Raw genomic sequence first — 21,358 nt, 5'->3', positions numbered from 1 at the left:
AAGGGGGGTAGCATCTCTTAACTTTAATTTCTATTTAAGGATGAACATTTAGTTTTATATTGTTTCTATTCCAAATCATCAATAATTACAGTTTATTATAAGTTATACTTTACAGAAATGTTTATATTATTTAATCTTCATGATTTCTATAATATAACTATTTTATAATTTGAAACGCATTTCTTATTCATTTAAAAAGTATTTTATCTAGTGCCCACTATACATAAAAGCACTATTCTAGGCACTACAAATTCTGTATACAAAAAAAAATGTTAGTGATAATAGAAGAGATTAGAATTGTAGCATTCTAGTGTAGAAGGGATCCCAGAATTCATCTCCAAACTTACCATTTTACAGGAACTAAATCATAGCCATTTTGTAAATCACAGTAAACCAGCCACTTAGTAGGATACTATTTTTGTTGTTATATAATATAAACTGATAAACCTTTCAAAATAAACCCATACTTTAATTTTTTTGAATTTGTGTTTTCTCATCTATGGAGTGACAGTAATTCTGGCTTCCAGAACAAGGATATTTTGAATATTAACTAAAATGTTACTATGGAGCATTTCACAATTTAACTGCAATCTAAGGATAAGAAACATTTCTTGTAGATAAGAGACAGGAAGAGAGTATATCAAAATATAAACCATGGTTACCTCAGGTTTGTGAGAAGCAGGCTGGTCACTGCTTTCTTTATATTTCTACTGAATCTTATTACTTTTATAATAAAAATTGAAGTTTTTTTTTCTTTTTTCTTTTAACTTTATATTTTGGCATAATTTTACATTTTCAGAAAAGTTGCAAGAATAGTGCAAAGAATTCTCATGTGTCCTTCACCCAAATTCTCCAAGTATGCATCTTTAACCACATGTGCTTTATCTAAACTCTGTCAGTATATGTGAGTGTGTAGACATTGTCTTCTGAACCATTTGGAAGAAGATGCAGATGTGATACTCCTTTGCCTCCAAATCTTTAGTGCATATTTACTAAAAAGAAGACATTCTCTCATATAACCAGATTTAATATCAAAATCAGGCATTTAACATAAATACTATTATCTAATCCATGAACCTGATTTAGATTTCACCAGTAATGTTTTCTATATAAAAGAAAAGCCAGGATTGGGCACTGCATTCAATTGTTATGTCAGTTTAGTCTTCATTAATCTGCAACTGTTCCTCAGGTGTGTGTGGGTGTGTGTGTGTGGGTGTGTGTGTGTGCGCGCGCGCACGTGCACGTGCACATGCGCTACACGCACACTTTGTGACATTGACATTTTCTAATACAGACCAATTCTATTTTCTTTTATTTTGGATTTACCTGATGTTTCTTCATAATCGAATTCAGGTTATGCACTTTGGGAATAGTAGAGGAGCGATGTGCTCTTTTCTGTGCATCGCATCAGAAAGCATGTAGTGGTGTTAACTTTGATTCTTTGGTACATTATTTTTTTCTTCCCTTTACGATCAATGAATATTTTGTGGAGAGCCAATTTGAAACTATGTAAATATCTTATTATTCCTCATACTTTTGCCCACTAGCATTACCATCCTTTGGCCACCTGAATCAGTTATTGTTATGACGATTACCAAATGGTAAAAATTATTCTTAAATCACTGCTAGTTCCAGATATAAAATCAGATGTGTAGTTTGATGGGAATAATGAAAATCACCTCTTGTGTTAAACAAAAAAGCTGAAGAGGAACGGAAGAGATTACACCAAAATGCTAACAGAGCTTATGTTAGTCTTAGAGTAATGAAATTGTAGGTGATCTCCTTCTTACTTTATTTTTCCAATTTTTAATAATTTTCCAAAATTTTCAACACTTGTACAATATATAATTCATAACTTTGAATGACTTTCTAAAATATACGTTTATTTCCAATTGATCCGCAAAGAGCTTAAGGGAGTTACTAAGATGTTGATTTAAGAATTGTGATGTGCTTGAACTTAGAACACTTGTTAGACTAGAATTAAAACATAGCCATTGCAAACAGACCACCTATGCTGGGATAAGGTACAATTAAAGTAGCCTTCGATTTGCAAATCTTTCTTCCCCACTTCAACCACTAAACCTTGGCGCTATGCTTTACCAGCTCAGTTGCCTCTCTTCTTTCAAAGAGAAAAGGTGTAGAATAGTGGCAGGAAGGTTAAGAGAAGTACAGAGTTCAGGGAATGACTTATAGATGGAGGTGGATTATGATATGATTTTTAAAAGATGGCTAGATTTGAGACTAGAAGACTCAGGTTTGATTCAAATATTACCACTCCAAGGACCTTGGCTACCATTTTGAGAATAGGTAATAGTTACCAAGTCAAATTTTTAGTTAGTGCTTAGCTTTTAATTAAAACCTTTAATGCATAGCCTTAATGAGGTTTGTTAAAAATTTATGAGTATAATTGAATTTATTTGTACATTTATGTGTACATTTATCTTTTCCACTATCTAAGAAATCCCATCCATAGTATGGAACTGAAGTAGAGAAGGCAACAGATGGGTTCAATCAGTTGTTTGAAATAGTTCCCCCAGAGGCACATATCTTAGCCAAGTAAATGAAATAATTTTTTTAAAACTGCCTGTTAGTATCAATAAAACTAAAGCACATTATTGGAAAACTAAAGATGGAACCTACCACAAGACTTGGGGTGCTTCAAAGGAACCAGGAGGTAAACAAGATTGTTTCTGAATTTAATATTTAAATATGAGTTTTAAAGTAACTATTTATAATGTAACTCAGAAGGCTGGTCAGGGTCAGTGAAGAGAATAAGCCAGGCAAATTATAATGGACATCAAACAATGAGAACACTAGGAACGAATACTTTTTTATTTTTTCTGTACCTGAAGCAAACATGGACAAATAAAAATGTTTTGTTTACAAAGACTACTTTTATAATGAGAGAAGAACTATAATTGTATCAGAGGAAGAAACCAATATTTATTAAGCCCTTTCTGTGAACCAGTCACTATGGGGTTGGCTTGTTTGTTTGTTTGTTTGTTCGTTTGTTTTTACCAAAGGGAAATCTGAGGCTTTAAGCAGTAACATGGTTATGGTTAATATAGCCAATAAAGTACCCTAATCTAACTGGTTCTAAAATATATTCTCATTTAATTCTATCATGCTGCTTTCCCATGGGTAGCATTTCTGGTTTCCCTAAAGCTTGAACATCTTTATGCTAGGAAAAATGAATTTTTGTATCAGGAAAAAGGAAACAGACTCAAAAACTATTACCCTGTGGTTAAGAAAAGTAGAAAGTCTTATAAATTAAGTTATTCTTGAGGCAGCTAGAATAAAAAACATTTAGTTTTGAAGTAGCTATAAAGAGTGGATCTTGTTTCTTAGATTCATAGAGTCAGAACGTTAAGCTGGATGAGTCTTTAGATCATAATCCAACCTCGTTTTCCATGTGGGAGAAAACTGAGGTGAGGAGAAATTTAGTGGGTAAGGGTGATTTGGCTGAGACCTCATTGGTGTCACTGCCTTACTTAAACCCTCCAGTACTGCTTCAGAAACCTCAAGGAAGAAATCCAAACTCCTTAGACTAGCACCTTTCATCATCATCTACTCCTTACTTACCTTTTGACTTCAGCTTCATGAATCCTCCTTTCTACTCTATCCTCAGGCATACTATTTAAAGCTTTTATTCTAATCACTTCTTTCTTACCCTTATTCTCCACAGACAATGCCCTTGCACATTCAGTTTCCTTCTCACTGTCTTGATTGTGTGTACACTTTGAGATGCAGCACAGGCACTGTTTTCTCCAAGAAGCCTTTACTGGCCCCTCAAGTCTGGTTTAGGGGCCCCTCTCCAGAGTTCTTATTACTGTCTGTCCTGACATAGCACTGATCTCATTCATTATATTACAATAGTGAATAATAATATTTGAAGATGGCTTCACTGTCTGTTATGGACAAAATGAGGGGTAATATGGGAATTATTACACTGTGTAATAGTGCAGTAATTGGATACAAGAGACTTAATATGCACAACTAATGTTGGCTTCAGAATTTCTGTATAGGAGGAGCTTATATGGACAAATTAATTGGAAGGGATGGGAGGGAATAAGACCCAAAGCTATCTTTGTTTAGCACTTAAAAGAAATGGGAAGGCAGAACAAGATGGAGACACGAAGGCATGCTATTGGTGATTCCAAATCAAGATCCAACACAACTACCATCTTCTTTGTGGATTCTTTTCTGGTTTAACCTTTTCCCCTCCTCACAAAATGCTGAAAGTACATCCTCTTTCCTGCCTATGGTTCATTTTTGTATTTTTTATGCACTTACTACCCCCTCCTTCCTTGTACTGTATATTGTATTGTATATGAGTGTATAACTGTATTTTAATTATTTTTGTAAAGCTTCCAAAACCTGTTGCATAGTGTCTGATTCAGAGTAATTAATTACACAGTAAATAACTAGTGAATGTTGAATGAATGATTAAGTCAGTACTTCTCAACCTTGATACCATTTTCAAATCACCTGCAGAACATTTAGGAAATATTAATTCCAAAGGCTAGAATAACTCCGAAGATTGAAATAAAAGCTTTGAATAGTATGCCTCAGAAATTCTGATTTCATTGACCTGAGATGGAACAGGCATTCTTTTTGGGAGTGGTTTGTTGTAGTGGTTTTTCTTGTTATTGTGTTAAGCTCTTCAGTGTTGAAATCTCTGACATTAGGTTCTTTGTATAAATAATGAGTCTCAAATGTCGACTCCTGGACCTAACAGCACCAGCATCTCCCAGAAACATTTTGGAGATATAAATTCTTGGGCCCCTACACCGGAGCTAGTGAATGAAAAACACTGAGGGAAGGCCTCAGCAATCTGAGGCATGCTAGAGTTTGAGAACTGATTTAAGATAAATGTTTTCCTGTAAATAAAATGTCAACTATGAGAATCAGAATACATTTTGTAATCATCCCAAAAGATTATAACAATTTAAATGACCATTATAAATAAATGAGAATACATTGCAAGCACAATGGAATTGTACTTGTGAAAATAAGCATTGTAGTGTTTTATAGCTGTTTAAAGTATTTTACTTTTTGTACGAAATGCTCTCCATAATAATTTTCATAATAATCTAAATAAAATAGGCTGTATTAGGCAGGAAAAGCATATGAAAAGTCTGGCATTGGATATGGAAGCTTCAGAGTCAAGGACACCTTTCCATAGTTTCTTAAATAAAAGTCTATCTACTTTTTTTGGACAGTAACATTTTCTCTTTCTATTGTGTCATTTGACTATGTGCCACTTGATAGCTTTGTCTATTCCTATGGAAACCAAGTTAGTGGATAGAGCCAGGGCTTGGAGGAAGCATTGGGGAGAAATATTAGAAGAGTTCAGCCACGAAGCAGCTAAAGATGTTGCCTTTCCTTCAGACAAATCCCGTTTGAGAGCCAAAATCTGTTTTAAGCCAGAGAGATGTTCTTGGCTGATGTATTGTCTAGCTGCTCTGCCAGATGGATGAACATCTTAAACTTGGAAAATAACAAATAAAGCTCCTTTTCTGTCTTTGAAGTGCCATTCTTAGCCTTCCCTTAGAGAACTGTCAAATAGCTAAAAATAAATAAATAAATAATAAAATTTAGACATAAAGTTTTTAAAGATTAGCTTAAGATGGCAGGTTAGTAATGTGATTACCATCATAGTTCTTGAGTAATTAGAAAATTTAGATGTAAGCCCAGAGATTTAGGCTTGACAATCAGAAATTTAAGGAAAAGGGGAGAATGTCTGTGACAGGGAAAAGCAATGCAGATACAATGTCATTTATCGAGTTCAGTGTTATTTAAAAACTTGTTTTTTGTAACTATTTGCTTTCCTATAAAGATTTCTGTTAAATAAAAGACCAAGAAACCAGAGTACAACCAGACAACAAAATGATCCAAGCAGATAAGAATAATGAGGAAAGGCCCTTCTCCTTTCTAATTCATTTATACTCTGTATTTGATATGGTAATGGTATCTCATGGTCTAGGTAAAAGAACAATAATACTAGATTGCATTGTACTGAGCTATTTTTGTGTATATTTAAATTATATTACAGTTAGTATGTAGAGGATCATTTTTCCAGTTTTATGCACTTTCATTTATCCCAGAAATTGCTGTCTTTAGATAAAACGGTTGAAGCAACTATTAATATAGATGACTCATAACTCTGTATCTTGAATCTAACTATCTCTCCAAATCTTTAGATCCATATATATACTTTTTTTGCTAGACATCTTTATATAGATTTCCCTCACATGCCCCAAACTCCCCATGTTAAAAAAACAGAACTCATAAATCTTCATCCCCATTCCTGTTGTTCCTTCCATCTTTTCAATTGTTGGCAGCATTCTCCATCTCGTACTCGTTCAGGAGTTCTCTTGTATATTTCACTGTCTCCTTATTTCCATTGAACTCTCAACATTTCTAGTCTGGATTATTGTAGTAACCCCCTAACTAGTCACTCTACCTAAAGATTCGTTCTGCTTAAACCAATGCTTCATACCGCCCCCAGATACCTTCTGAAAACATAAATCCACTTGTCATTTCCTTCTTAAGCTCTTCATTGGCTCCCCATTACCCATACAATAAATTTTAGACTCTATACCATGCTCTTTTAGACTCTTCATTTTCTAGCCTCTCTAATCATGTTTTTTACTTCCTCTTACACAGCATTTCATAATATAATAATATAGAATTATTTTCAGAGTCTGAGAAGTTAGTCTTAGTGTTTCCTGCATGCTGACAATAAACATGAGACAAATGAGTTTACTACTCACAGAATAACAAAAAGTGTCAGTACCTGTATGTTTGCATTGATTTCCCTTGTCCCCAAGAACCGTGGAGGAGTTGCAGAAGTCCCAAATGGATACTGCACACACAGTGGGTCTCCATCACAGCTGAGGAACATTGAATTTCCAGAATCGACTGCTTTGATAGTGAGCAGTAAGTAAGCCCACAGGAAAACATGTCCTCATCCCTCAAATCTGTTGGTGCAAACACAACCTTGAGAAGTTGCCTAGGTAGAGCAGTCAAGACTTTGCACTCTTGGCATAAGAACACGTAGGGATGACCAGGACTCATGGTAAATTGCCTCTTCCAACAATCTGTCCCTTAGCCTTACATTTTCTTGACATGAGCATACCATTCCATCAGCTACTCTGATTAATCTGACCAATAGAGGCCAGAAGCAAATCTGTTGAATATGTCTCATGCATTTAATTAATAGTACTCCAGGCAGCAGGATGAGAACAACCTGCAGTATTAACTTCACCTATGCCCCTTAGTATCCTAGACTAAATCAACTGTGAACAAGCACCAAAGGAAACAGTATGTCTTATTTTCTACAACCAGTATATACTCTAAGGCTAGTCTGTTATCTATAATGACTCAATGCAAGTAAGACTGACTGGCTTGCTGATCTTTGCTGTCATTGCCACTGATTACAGGAGACACTAAATGGACCAAAAAGCAAACTAAACCCAGTGAAGGAGTATTTCATGGCCCACTCTCCACCATATACAAACATATAACCTGAAGAGGCACAAGTCACTGTAGTTCAGGATTAGCTGTTAAACTTGTATCATTATTACACTGATTTGGCTAAGCCACGGGCAGTAACACCAAGTAGCTACAGCTTCAGTAGTCTTACATAGCATAACCCAAGGTTCCTCACACATCGGAAGGAGCATATTGATCTGTATCCATCAGATTACAATAAGGTTGTGCCAGTGTCTGTGTTTCTACATGTACAAGGGGTCCACGTTCAAGAGTTGCCATTAATTTTTCTGTTTCATAGCATGTGAATGGGGATGACAAATACAGAAGCAAATCAGATCGCTAGCCTCAGCTGCTGTTTGATTCAAGCAGCAAACAAAATCTTTCTTTTATTTAACCCCAGGATGCAGTACTGGCTCCAGAGGACAAAGAGAGCATTAATTGTCATTTCCTTCCTTCTACTTTCCATTGTTTAAGGGTACCCTTCTCAGATACTGAAGTCATTGCTTTCTCTCTTTAACCATAAAATCATTGTGTCCCATAGTTATAACTCTTCACCTTTTCTCCAGTCATCCCCTAATTGCACCCATAGTCCTTCATCAGGAATGGTAGGTGCATATGGGACAAATTTACAGAGACCTTTTATATCCCTTACCTTAGCCCATATGAACATTACAGGAGGACTTGGTGAGCAGTATACTCAATCAAGTGCTCATTATGGATGTTAATGATCTAGGACTATGTCATTTGAAAAAAACATATCCAGATGACTGAACCATAGTTAAATTTGACTCTCTAAGCCACCTTTTGGCCAGGCTATCATCCACGGGGTATACCAACCAGGCCAACTGAGATTGCTCTTAAGGAAAAGAAAGAAATATCATAACCAGGAATGAGCAGGGCAGAATTTTCAAAATAGGTATATATAATCCCCCATCCTTTTGTCCTGATTATTTCCCAGGAGGCTGCCAAGAGCAGATGAGCTCTTTCTGGGGATGCCACAACCAGTAACCAAGCTGCCTCATTTAGATGTGTGGACCAGGAGGAGGTAACTGAGATAGAGTCAGAAATCTTCTTGAGTTTATTTTCAAGGAAGCCATGCCAGCTCTTGACAATTTTGTTGCCTGAACATGGTAGGGAGCATAGAACATCCATCAAATACTTTAGCTATGGGCTCATTGTCGGATAGTCTTTATGACAAAGGCACACCATAGTCAGACTATGATAGTCAGAAAGTATGAAACCTAAAAACATGAAACAGTTTCATTTCAAGGGCTTCAGTGATGTGGGTGGTTAGGGTAATCAGGGTGGAACAGCAACAGTGTAACCTGAAAATTTTCTGCAATGAGGTGGGCCTCATTGCACAAGGTGGCCCTGAGAGGCAGTCCCTGATCAGAAGTCTCTGCCGGGAACAGGTAGGCGCAGTGCCCTGTGTAATGATGTGGCCTACTTCAGTGCAGAAAAACTAAGCCAATTTAGAAGAATACACAAATCTAGTATGTAAGTTTGGTATCTAAATATATATTTAAGGGTCGGCTTTAGCTCAAGCGGTTACTTCACCATGGCAGACGACTAAATATATATTTAAATCATTATATTATTTTTAAATTAAATATTAACTTATATTTTAATTAAAGCTTGTTTTATATTAAATAATGTAGAATAAAATTATATTCTATATTAAATTTATAAATTCGATAAACAATAAATATCTTTATTGTATTAAGTATATTTGCTATTTTCTGAAATAAAAATTATATTTAATAGTAAACTTTATATTAATTTATATTAAAAACACATACCTTTTACTTTGTGCCAAGTCTATGGTGATGGATTCATCGTCATGTTCGGTGCAGTCATAGATCCAGGTGGCAAACGGCCAGTGACCTGGGCAATGTAGGCTTATTCAGCGATCTTATTCCAGTCAGTCTTATCAAAGAATAGACCCCTCCTGTGGGCATCTACACAAGTAATCCAGACTGTTTGATTTGCAGCTATAATTTGTTTCCACTGTTTTTGTCTCTGAAGAGGGGTGTTCTTAATCTACCAGCTGTAGTCTTTCAAGTGGCAGACCAGAAGACTCGAGCATTGGTAACAGCCCAGGAGTTAGTAAAAACAGGCCCCATCCTAAGGAGTAGTGTCTAAGGTGAGGATGACGGCTTTCATTTCAGTCCACTGGGCTGACTCGCCCTTACTGCAAGCATTCTTCCAGAGTTGCCACAGAGGTTGGACTGCCGCCCAGTTTATGTTGGACTGCCTCCCAATGGACACCTTTGGATTTTAACTTAGCCAGATCATCAGCAAACTAGGCCAAGCCATTCAGAGGAACTTCTGTACATCAAAGGCACCATTAAGCCAGCGCTATGCTTCAGACAGTGGCCACCTCTACACCCCATACTTTGTCCTTATTGCCAGACATGTCAGACAAGTCAGGCTGCAGTGGGAATCAGATACATAGTGCAGTTGGCTCTGTACTAGGCTTTGCATTCGCTTTCACTTTTGAGCAACTGCTCACATGTCTCAACCAAGTGCACTTCTAATATTTTCAGTCCGCCCAAAGTTCTGTATCAAAGAGCAAGATCTTTATCAATTACTCTCACCATTTGTTTCCACTTTGGAGATTCCTGGGCTCAGCAGCCATCACCTCATTGTTATCATCTCTTCAGCTTGCTGCCCCATTGTCATGCTAACATCCCTTCCTCTGCCTGCCCAGAGACATCATTAGAGCTCCTCGTTTTAATCCTACACCTCACCATTCACACTCATTAATAGATAGGACAGTGGGGTCCCTTCCTTCCCCAACCTTGCCCACCACTCAGACATGATCTCAGGGAGTCTCCTCTCTGAACCTGACCTTCAGAGCCCATATCTTTACTCTTCAAGAAAACTATATCTCTGTCAGCATCCTACCTTCATGACCTATACTGACAGGTCTTGAATTTAATTTTACCCTACTTTTTTTCTTTTGTATATATTAACTTACTGCAAGGTAATAAATTTGCCCTGAGTACTGGTAGAAGACACAAAACTACCTCCAGAGACCAAGGGGAAAAGAAAGCTTTATTATTATTTCCTAATAGCACAGTAAGTGGCAGAAGCACTTTCATGTTTACATCAGATTCCCTTACCTCCGAGAACCATGGGGGACAATGCAGAGGACCCAGATGGGCACTGAGCACACAGTGGATTTACATTTGAGGAATGCTGAATTTTAGGACTCTTAGTATGCAATAGGCAAGCCTGCTCTTTGTCTAATGTACAGGAGGGCAATATTACCTTATTCCTTAAGATTGCTCATTGCAAACTCAACTATGAAAAATGGTCCAGGTAAAGAGAAGTCAAGGCTTTGCATTGGTATGCCCTGTAAGTACATGCAGGGCCACACAGGGCCGTGGCAGATTGCCTCTCCCAATACTACTGTGGTATTTCCTAGGCTCATTTCTGTCTGCAGCCATTACAGAAAAGTTTGATATAATTAGATTACTGACATTTGTGACCTATATACTTCCTAAGGGTAGTGATTATTTAAAAAAATTAATATGGTAAATGCCTTGAGAGTTTATAAATATGTAATTATATAGATATCATTAGAATTAATAACAAATCATGTTTCTATTATTTCCTTTTCTGTTTTAAGCGATATCTTTTGGTACCTAATATGATTGGGATTCAGAATGAAATATAGCAGAGTGCCTCCCTTTCATATGTGCTCTTATATATAGTCATAATATTTCCATGAGAAAGATATACACATGTCTATAAGTGAACAAAAAAATGTAGTGAACATTTGTATATATAACAAACAATTGTTTTCTCCTCAACTACAATGAGAATAAATACAAGTGCTGACAACAGAGAGAGAACAAAAATGCAAAGATATTAATCAGAAAGTATGTATATCCCAAAATATTGGTTTGGGGTATATATGTGTTCTCTTTGGTGTTCCAGTGGGGAAAGGGACTGCTGTAGGCAGAGTTGACTAAGTCTTGAGCATTGGAGTCTGTTAAAGTAATTGTTTCAACTGAAGAAGAAGCAAATAGCAAAGGCTCCTAGGAGCCAGTTATGGAAACTATGGTAGCCATTTTGGGAAAAACAAAGCAGTGGGAATCCAGAGTGTTTTGAGGATCAGCTCCCAGTTGTCTGGAAGTTAATGATTAAGGCATTTACCAGGAACAGACAACAGTTCTGTAGAATGTGATTTCGGATATGTCTGGTTCAGAAATATACTCCCTGTTCTTCTACTGAGTGAAAAGTGGTCGTAGTCACACTAAAAATAATGAATTCTAAATATCAAGAAAATACTTAGAATTTGGGGATATTCTTTACCTTAATATGAGGCCATAGCTTTAGAAGAAACTGTCTAAAGAAGTAGCAGGAGCAGGACAGAGATCAAGCGTCAGGACCAGGAAGCAACCCTCTTGCTCAGTGACAATAACTGATATCCCTCATCTCCCTAGACATAGGGCTGCAAAAGATCGCTATAAGAACCTATTCATCTTGTAATAGACTAGGAGCTCTGTGTTAGCAGCTTTAAAGGCGAGCAAAGAGAAAGAAAGAAAAATAGCAGCAAACAATCTTCTCTTTAAAATAAGCATGCAAACAGAAATTCCAGAATACACAAAGAAATCTAATGCTTAAAAAGCTAACATCACTATTCAGATCATGAATTCAGTACTAGTGGAAGAACATAAACAAGGCAAAAAGACAATCCACACAGAGAAGATATCTGCAAAATCAACCAAGAATTAGTTTCTGGAATATGTAAATGACTCTTACAGATAAGTAAGAAAAGACAAATAACTAAGATGGGAAATGAGTAAACAATACAAAAAAGTTATTCACAGAACGAAGAAATAAATAACCAACAAATATATAAAAACATTCCACTTCGATCAGGGAAATGAAAATTAAATCCACGGTAAAACACAATTGTATACCCATTTTATTGGCAAAGTTAGCAGGTCTGACAAAACCAGGTGTGACAAGGGTGTGGAGAAATAAGAATTCTCATACATTACTGGTGGAAATGTGAATCAGAGTAGCTACTTTATTGAACAACTTCAGGCCAACAATTGAGCAAGTTTGAGACATTCTTGCACATTTACCAGGGAGATATGTATAAGAAAATTTATCACAGTATTGTTTATAGTAGTAAAAAATGAGAAACATGCTAAATATTCCTCTAGAGAATAAGTACAATATATTATTTTCATATGACAGAATACTTTCTCCAGTGAAAATGTATGAACCAAAGCAACTTGGATAAATCTTAAAAAAACATTTAATTGAGTAAAAAGTGACAAGTGACTCATACAGTACCATGTATACAAAGATTAGAAATATGTAAAACAATACTGTGTAGCTTATGGATACATATATTTATAAGAAAGAAAATTATTAAAACATTCATTGGAATAATAAACACAAATTCGGGATATGGTCTCTTAAGAAGGAGAGAAGTTAATGGAATTGGGGAAGGGCAAAAAGGGAACATTAACCAAATCTGTTATGTTTTATTTCTTTAAAAATGAGAAACCTAAAGCAAAATATCAAAGTATTTCACTCAAAACTTTCATGTTATTGTTATTAAGATTTAATGACTTTGTGTTATTTTCTAAAAAAGGAATTTATCTTAGAGGACTGAACAAACAAAAATACTATATAAGGTTAAAAGTGTCATTTTGGGTTGATTTGCTTCCCAGATTCATTTCAAGTTCTAGTCTCCAGGTCAGAGAACTTTTCCATTCTCTTTTATCCTCTTAGATATTGTACTCCTTTCATGCATTTGGAGAACATCCAAATGTTATAATCATTTACAAAAGAAGCTCCTTGTGTTAATAATTACAAGAATATTCAGATGAGGATTATGACTCCCTAACAAAAACAAAACAAAACATTCAGTGTTTTAGAGACATTGGGAAATTTTTTCACATTTGAGTGGCATAATAGACCTGATTGTATCAGTTAATGTCCTTTCAGTGACTAAATCAGGACTTTTCTGTAACTTCAGCTCCCTCACTTCTGCTCACTTACCATCAGTTTTCTTAAGAATATACACCCTTGATCTGTTATATCCTTTACTCTTATACTGTTTTCTACCTCGCCAGAAATTATAAAAGCAGATCCTAAAACAGTCTACACCTCAGGATCAGTTTCTGTGTGGCCCTAAGAGATGATACTGAATGATTACTTCCAAATTCTCCCCAAAGTATTTGCGTTACAATAATTAACGAGAAAACTTAAGAAGTCCTAATTTCAGGCAATAGTGAGGGAATGTTTAGACATTTTGTTTGTTTACTTTTGTATTGAGGAGGCTTTACAGGAAGCAAAGTAGTTTGTAATATGGGTCCCCAGAGTTATACAACCCTCAGAAAGTTACCAAATTGGCTTGCTGCTTCTAACTAATATCTTCTCCTTTTGCACTGACACTAGAAATATTCTCCTGATTTTAGCTGTAAGAGTTCTCTGTCCCCTCTGCTCATTCCTAGAATTGAGTTCGCATACACTGGGCATTTAATAAGTGCTTATTCATGAGATCAAGGAGATTATGTTGTTTCTAGTTCCAGCATTCTGATGTTTCTCTGTCCTTTAGAATAGGAGAAGCTGGCCTGATCATATACCAGCTAAATTCCTATTAGGTGTGCCCTAGTTGATTCTATATCATCATTATTTGTAGATAGAGTATAGACATCTTTTTCAATGTAAAAAAAAAAAAAAAATCAAAGACTATTGTTTATAACATTCCACCTATTTTTTTACTTTTACCTATCCCTAACCTTGATTCTTTCCTTAATGACTAGCTGAACTATATATACTAAGTGTAGTAAATCTTTCTATCTGCATGCTCTCTATCATGGGCCACTCATGAACATCTATGTTTTCTTGCCTCCGCCCTACTGGAAAACTGTTCCTAATAAAACCAGCAGACATTTGCTGAACATTTGCTTTGCGCACTTTTCTAAGTACTTTACCAATATTATCTCGATCACTTCATATGCACAGTAATCTGAGGTACTGTTATTTCTAGTTTACAGATGAGGCAACAGAGGCATATGAAGATACTTTATTTAATCTGTAAAAATTCTCCACACTTCTGTGAGGAGCAAAGATGAAATCTGTGTCAAAGAACTTTGTAATAAGTGAAGTGCAAACATTTTACTGTTGGCTGCTTCAGAACAAGGCTCGTTGAATGTTTGTTGAATGAACAAGTAAATAAATTATCACTGAGGTGTACCGTGTTTTATTTAGGTAGAATCCTCAGAATAATGTAAAATGTAAATACACCCAGCACTCTGTAACTCAGTAGTCTCCCTCCCTCCACCAGCATGTTCTAGTTTCCTTTTCCTTCCCTTTTCCTCTAAATTTCAGAATCAAAATGATTGTCTGGTTTAATATCTTTAAAAGGTCATGATGAATTATTCTGTAATATTTGAAACGTTATGCTCAGAAAGGTCAAACTTTATATTTTTTAGTATGAAGTACCACATAGATTTGTTTTTCCTGGGTACTCTCTTTTTTCAAAGAAAAGATAACAAGAGATTTAGAGCAGGGTGCCCTCTTGAGGAAATTTTAGCACTTTCTGTCTCAAAAGCTGACACTAGGTGAAATTAGAAGTCCAGATAAATGATGTCCACTGTGAATGAAGCCCAGATACATAAAACATTAAAAAGTAAGAGTAACAAAATAGCAGATATCTGAGAATTAAGATTCTTAACTGTTATGATCTAATGTGGTAACTGTTAATAAGAATTTTTAAATAGAAACAAAACCTCTAGAATATATTTCATTTCTTCTTATTTACTCAGTCTTTCAAGTAATATTTATTAAGCACCTCTTTTGTGCCAGGAACTATGCCAAGCACAGTGGTCACTAAAACATAGTCTCTGCTTTCATGTAGCTTACAACTTGTGAGAGAGATCACAGTGAAGGGAAAAAAACAAATATATATGTAAGTACAAACTAAGAAAAGTAAAATGAATGCTATAATGGTGCTAGAATAAAGAGCAAAATAAATTCTGCTTAGGATAGTCAAGGACAAGCCTCTGAGAAGAAATAACTAAGCTGATTCAGTTTGGTTTCTGTCCATTTCATATCTGCCCATCTAATATAGATAGTCTTCTAGACTCCTTCTCTAGACTTGTTCTTTCTTATCTCTGCCCTAACCCTTGAACTGAGTCCTGTCTGTGCCCCTGTGGGCTGCAGTCAACTCTCATTCATCCTTCTGTACCTCATTGCTGTTCTAGCTAGTCCCCTTTACCTTTGAGCCTCATAGTCCTCACAGTAGGGGGAGGGGCTGCTTAAATAACAAATGTCTTTGTTACTAATTCTGATATCCTGTCATAGTAGCACATCAATGCATTATAATGCCAAAAGGTCATATTTCCAACAAAGTTAAGGGATGGAGAGGATCTCAGAAGATGAAAAGAACAGATAACCCTGCTCACTATGGTTTGAATGGGGAGAGAAAATAGGCATGAAATAGGCAGAGAACTTGATCATGCAGTATAGTTTGGTCATGTTGACTTTGAAATATCTGTTGTCTCAAGCATATTGAGGGCTTATTTTACAAAGTCATTATGTTTTGAATATAAATAGTGTGTGCTATGTTGGTCAAAATGTGCTAAAACTAATATGCTTATTGCTGCTACTTGAAAGCAATCTGGAGAATATACCAAAAACCATAAAACTCCTTTGACCCAGTAAATTGGTTCCTGATATTTTACTCTAATGAAAAAATTAAAAAGACTATGTGAAAAAAGATGTACATTGTAGCATTTTCTATAAAGAAAATATTAAAAACAATATTAGAATGGTTAAATAAAATATGTTGCTTTAACAATGAAATATTGATTAGCTACCATGTAAACTATATGCATATAGAAATTGGTTGGAAGGAAATATGAAAAAAATGATGAGTAGTAGAATTGTAAGTATTTTTCCTTTTATTAATTTATCTGAATTTTATTACTCTAGCAGAATAATTAAGACATTTTAAAATTTAAAAGAAAGTGGCTCCAAACTAAATTTCTTCTTACCATCTCTTGTTTTTTTAGGGAAATTATCGTTTCATGAAACTCTTGCTAACACGTAGAGCAAATTGGATGCAAAAAGATCTAGAAGAGATGACTCCTTTGCACTTGACCACTCGGCACAAGAGCCCTAAGTGTTTGGCGCTTCTGCTGAAGTTTATGGCACCAGGAGAAGTGGATACACAGGATAAAAACAAGGTAGCGGACTGCCAAAATCAAAGACAAATAAGAGCAAAAAGCAATTGCTTCCTTTTATGCTGTGAAACCTCAAGCAAGAAGTCCTAAATTATCACCCATATACATGGTAGAACAATTCCAAGTTGCCATACTCCAGTAAAATATTTCACTTAAATTCTGTCATTTAATCATTCTAGCAACCATATTTGGTAGATAATATCATCTACTTTTTTACAGATGGGGAAACTAAAACTCAGGAAGATTAAAATCCTGTCCAAGATCCCATTGGCCATACTAGCATTCAACCCAGACCTGTCTAACCAAACCCATTATTGACAGTGAGTCGTGATAGTGACCGTGGTGGTTAGGTCTATGGTGGCCAGTGCCCGAGACAGTGCACTGAGTGCATAGTTGTTGAATGGCCTGGGCTTTAGCATCACACTTCTTGGGTTTCAACAAGTAAGTTGCCACTTACTTGTTCTGTGTCCTTGGACAAATTACTCTACTCCTTTATTCTTCAATTTTCTCATATGTTTAAAGAAGATAGTAGGTGTTGAAGAGAAAATGTTTATATATATATATAATGTTTAGCAAATAATATATTGCAGAGTATGCTCTCAACAAATATTAGCTATAAAATAATTATTATTAGTTTCATTTCAGTTCTAATATCACTTTGGCATTTTTTGCTAAGATCTACTATCTTTCTTACCCTTGAATTTTAATATATTATACATGTTGGTCATTGCTTTAATTGGCTGTTTATTGCTCTCATTTCTACATAGGGAAAAAAACGTGGTCTTCAGTTAGACAAGTGCAATAATCCTCTTCATTTCCACCAGGCACTTAATTATAGAATCTTGCTAACTCTAATACTCCCATGTAATTAAAACTCTTATGATTAAATCTACTGGGTGTATATTCAATAATCCTCTCATAGTGTTTTTTATGTAGTTTTCAGATTTTGTTTAGTAGTCACTCACATAACCCAGAGTTTTATAATCAACTTTATTTTACAGCTTTTATAAACTAAAATATTCCTAACTCAGCATTTCTAGTGCTAATATTTCACTGAAAAGAGCACTTTGATAAATCCACAAATACCTGTTAATCATGTAAGAAGCTACAAATGTCTTTGGGCTTTATAATGTCTTTCCCAAATATTCTAGAAACTTTCTGCTGTCTTCCAGCATCTGTATATTCTTCCATATGGAACAGAAATGGGAGGTTATTGAGTCAGACAAATGAAAAATGGTCTACACAGTCCAGGCAGACACAGAGAAGAGAGCAAAATAAAAGCCTGGAGCAGTGTTTCTCAAAATATCCGAGGGAAAGGATCAGTTTGTTTGTCTTTTAATTTCCAGTATGTCACAGACCAATAATTATATAACATACATTAAAAATGAACAACAAAAAATGAACAACACAATTAAAAAATGTGTTGTTCACCAAGAACTCGAATAGACATTTCTCCAAAGAAGATATACAAATAGCCAGCAAACTCTTGAAAAGATGTTCAACATCACTAATCATTAAAGAAATACAAATTAAAACCACTATGACATAGGACTTCACACCCTTTAGGATGCTATTATCTTACACACGCAAAAAAAAATAACAAGTGCTAGTGAGGATATAAAGAAATTTGAACCCTTGTGCAATCCTGGTAGGAATATAAAATGGTGCAGCCATTGTGGAAAACAGTATGGCAGTTCCTCAAAAAATTAAACATAGAATTACCATATGATCCAGTAATTCTTTAAGAACTGAAATCAGAAACTAGGACAGGTATTTGTATATCCATGTTCATATCAACATTATTCACAGTAGCCAAAAAAATGGAAACAACGCAAATGTCCATTGACAGATGGCTAAATAAATAAAATGTAGTATATACCTACAGTAGGATATTATTCAGCCTTAAAAGGAATGAAATTCAGACACTTGCTACAACATGGATGAACTTTGAAGGCATTAAGCTAAGTGAAATAAACACGAAAGGATAAATATTATATGATTCTACTTATGAGATACCTAGCCAAGGGCTAGGAGGAGGTGAGAATTGGGAGTTATTGTTAAATGAGTATAGAGTTTCAGTTTGGGAAGATGAAAAATAGTGAGAATGGATGGTGCTGATGGTTGCACAACAATGCGAATGTACTTAATGCTACTGAACTGTACACTTTAAAACAGCTAAAATAGTAAATTTTATGTGTGTTTTATCACAGAAAAAAAGAGAAAATTACTAGAAAAATAAAAAAACAGATGTAGAAAATACAACCTCAAACTTTTTACTATTAGACTCAACAGACATAATGTTACATTTCAGTAAAAATATTCAGAACAAACATAACATGGGAAAAAAGAATTACAGAAACTGTATATGTTGTATATTGAAAATGTAGTTATAGGGAATTAATTGCTATTATGTCTGTGACTTTTTTCCTGCCGTTATTACTAAATAAAAAGTAATAAGTTAAATGGTGACTCTTCATATTAATGCTTGTAGGTGCATATTGAATGAATACCGTGTATGTCAATATTTAAAATTTTTAATGTGACAAGTGAGTTTGGTTCCTGCTGTTAAATGATCTAATTCTAAATTGGATGGATAACTGCTACTTGAAAGGATAATGTATATCTAAACTATTTCTGTGTGTCTCCTTAATAACTCTACCGGTTTAGGGACAGCAGCCTCACTGAGGTGTGTTGATGAGAAAGCAGAAGCGATTTCAAAGCAATGTCAACAAGTTCAGGATGTTCACTTTTAACTTTTATCTAAAATAAAGCAAATCTGTAAAATGTATCTTTCATCAGTAAGTAGGTCTAACAATTTATCTGGTAAAATTATAGTTATATTTATCCTTTGATATAAGAAACGGATTCCAGGCCTGTGATTTCCTACGCATGGATCTTCTTTTTGATAAATATTAAAATTCAAAACATTCTATCAAATTTTTAAGATACTTGGCATAACATCAAGATCATCACCTATTTTGTTGATAATTATTCATAAATTATTGGGCTGCTTTTCTCTTCTCAGTGTTATCATTTAGTAGTATCTGATGACCTAAATGCCTGTCATGATTAAGAGGGAAGATTCTGGAGTCAGACTACCTGGGTTAAAATCTCAATTTGGCTACTTATTACTTTATGTCCTTATCCTCCTTGTGCTCATTTTCCTCATCAATCATGTATAAATTCAAGAGTATTTATCTCCCAGAGTTATCATGACAACTACATGAGATAAAACTCATACGACAGTGCCTATTACACAGTAAAAGCTTGGGGAACATTTGTTGTTGCATTGTTACTGTTACTGTCGTCGTTGTTGGTCTGAGAATCTATCTCAATTTTGCAGCAAACAGCTCTGCACTGGAGTGCCTACTACAATAACCCCGAGCATGTGAAGCTGCTTATCAAGCATGATTCCAACATTGGGATTCCTGATGTCGAAGGCAAGATCCCACTTCACTGGGCGGCCAACCACAAAGATCCGAGTGCTGTTCACACAGCACGGTGTATTCTGGTAAGTACAGCGGTGCTGTTAGACCTTGATGGCCTTTCCAATTTTTTTTTTCCTGTGAAATACCTGATATACACAAAACCATATACTGTATATGCCACGCAAGCAAATTATGAAGGAAAAAAATACTACAAATGTGAACCCATCACTCAAGAAATAGAACATTTTAATACCATTCCATGACCACATAGAAGTTTTCTGCATGCCAGTTTCCAAATGCATTCTCTCCCCATGCTCATTCCTGTTCTCCATCAACTACTTTCCTGAATTTCTATTTATCACTCCCTGACTTTGTTGTATACTTGTTTTTATTAAATAGTGAATAAATATAAGTGATTATTTGTAAAATACATGTAAGATATTAAGAATAGGGAAACAACAAATGTACTCATCACTGAGATTAAGTAAAAGTACATTACTGTTAATTACCTTTCAAGTTCCCTGGGTACCTCCCAGTACCATTGGATTCTCTCCTTTCTCAGAGGCAACCACTAGCCTCAATTTTGTGTATATCATTCCACTGATTTTCATTATAGTTTTACCACATATATTCATGTCCCTAAACAATATATTGTTTATTTTTTAATGTTTTTGAATTATATATACATAGAGTCATATTTTATGTATTTTTTTAAACATGATTTTCTTGTTCAACATCATGCTGGTGATTTTATCTATATCGCTTTGTGTAACTATAACATTAATTTTTATGGCTACATAATACCTCATTTTATGAATAAACCACACATTATTCATTTTGTCATTGACAAACATTTGGAACTGTTTCCAGTTTTTTTGCTGTTTATAAACAATGCTGCTTTGAACTTTTTTTTTAGCATATCCATGGGTATATATTTAGCTGGTTAAAGTGTATAGAAATGCAATTGATATTTGTGTCCATTGAATATCCAACCAACTTGCTATACTTTTTTATTGGTTTTGACTATTCATCAGTAGATTTTTTTGAGGTTCTCTGATCACTTCTTCCCAAATTTCTGCTTACATACTATGGTAATTTAATATTTTGTCCTATTTTTGTGCAATATAAATTAGATGTTAAAAGTTATTATTTTGTATTTACAATGATTATTTATTTCTATGTACATGATAACTAATTTCTTTGCTCTGCATT

At 35.0% G+C, this 21,358-nt stretch overlaps 1 protein-coding gene across 7 annotated transcripts in view; it reads left to right on the top strand.

Moving 5' to 3' along the window:
• Positions 1–21,358, top strand: part of INVS (inversin) — a 118,676-nt gene that overhangs the window by 39,491 nt on the left and 57,827 nt on the right. For all 7 annotated transcript variants that reach the window (XM_025046574.1, XM_006911528.3, XM_015589080.2 and 4 more), the window contains 2 exons: positions 16,548–16,721; positions 20,062–20,229. In XM_025046574.1, coding sequence (XP_024902342.1) covers positions 16,548–16,721; positions 20,062–20,229 — 342 coding nt within the window. The remainder of the gene's footprint in view (positions 1–16,547; positions 16,722–20,061; positions 20,230–21,358) is intronic.

Source organism: Pteropus alecto, unplaced genomic scaffold, assembly GCF_000325575.1.
Source record: "Pteropus alecto unplaced genomic scaffold, ASM32557v1 scaffold114, whole genome shotgun sequence".
Classification (NCBI taxonomy): Eukaryota; Metazoa; Chordata; class Mammalia; order Chiroptera; family Pteropodidae; genus Pteropus; species Pteropus alecto.
The sequence above is the reverse complement of the archived record's forward strand: the minus strand, read 5'-3'. Positions and strand labels throughout refer to the sequence as shown.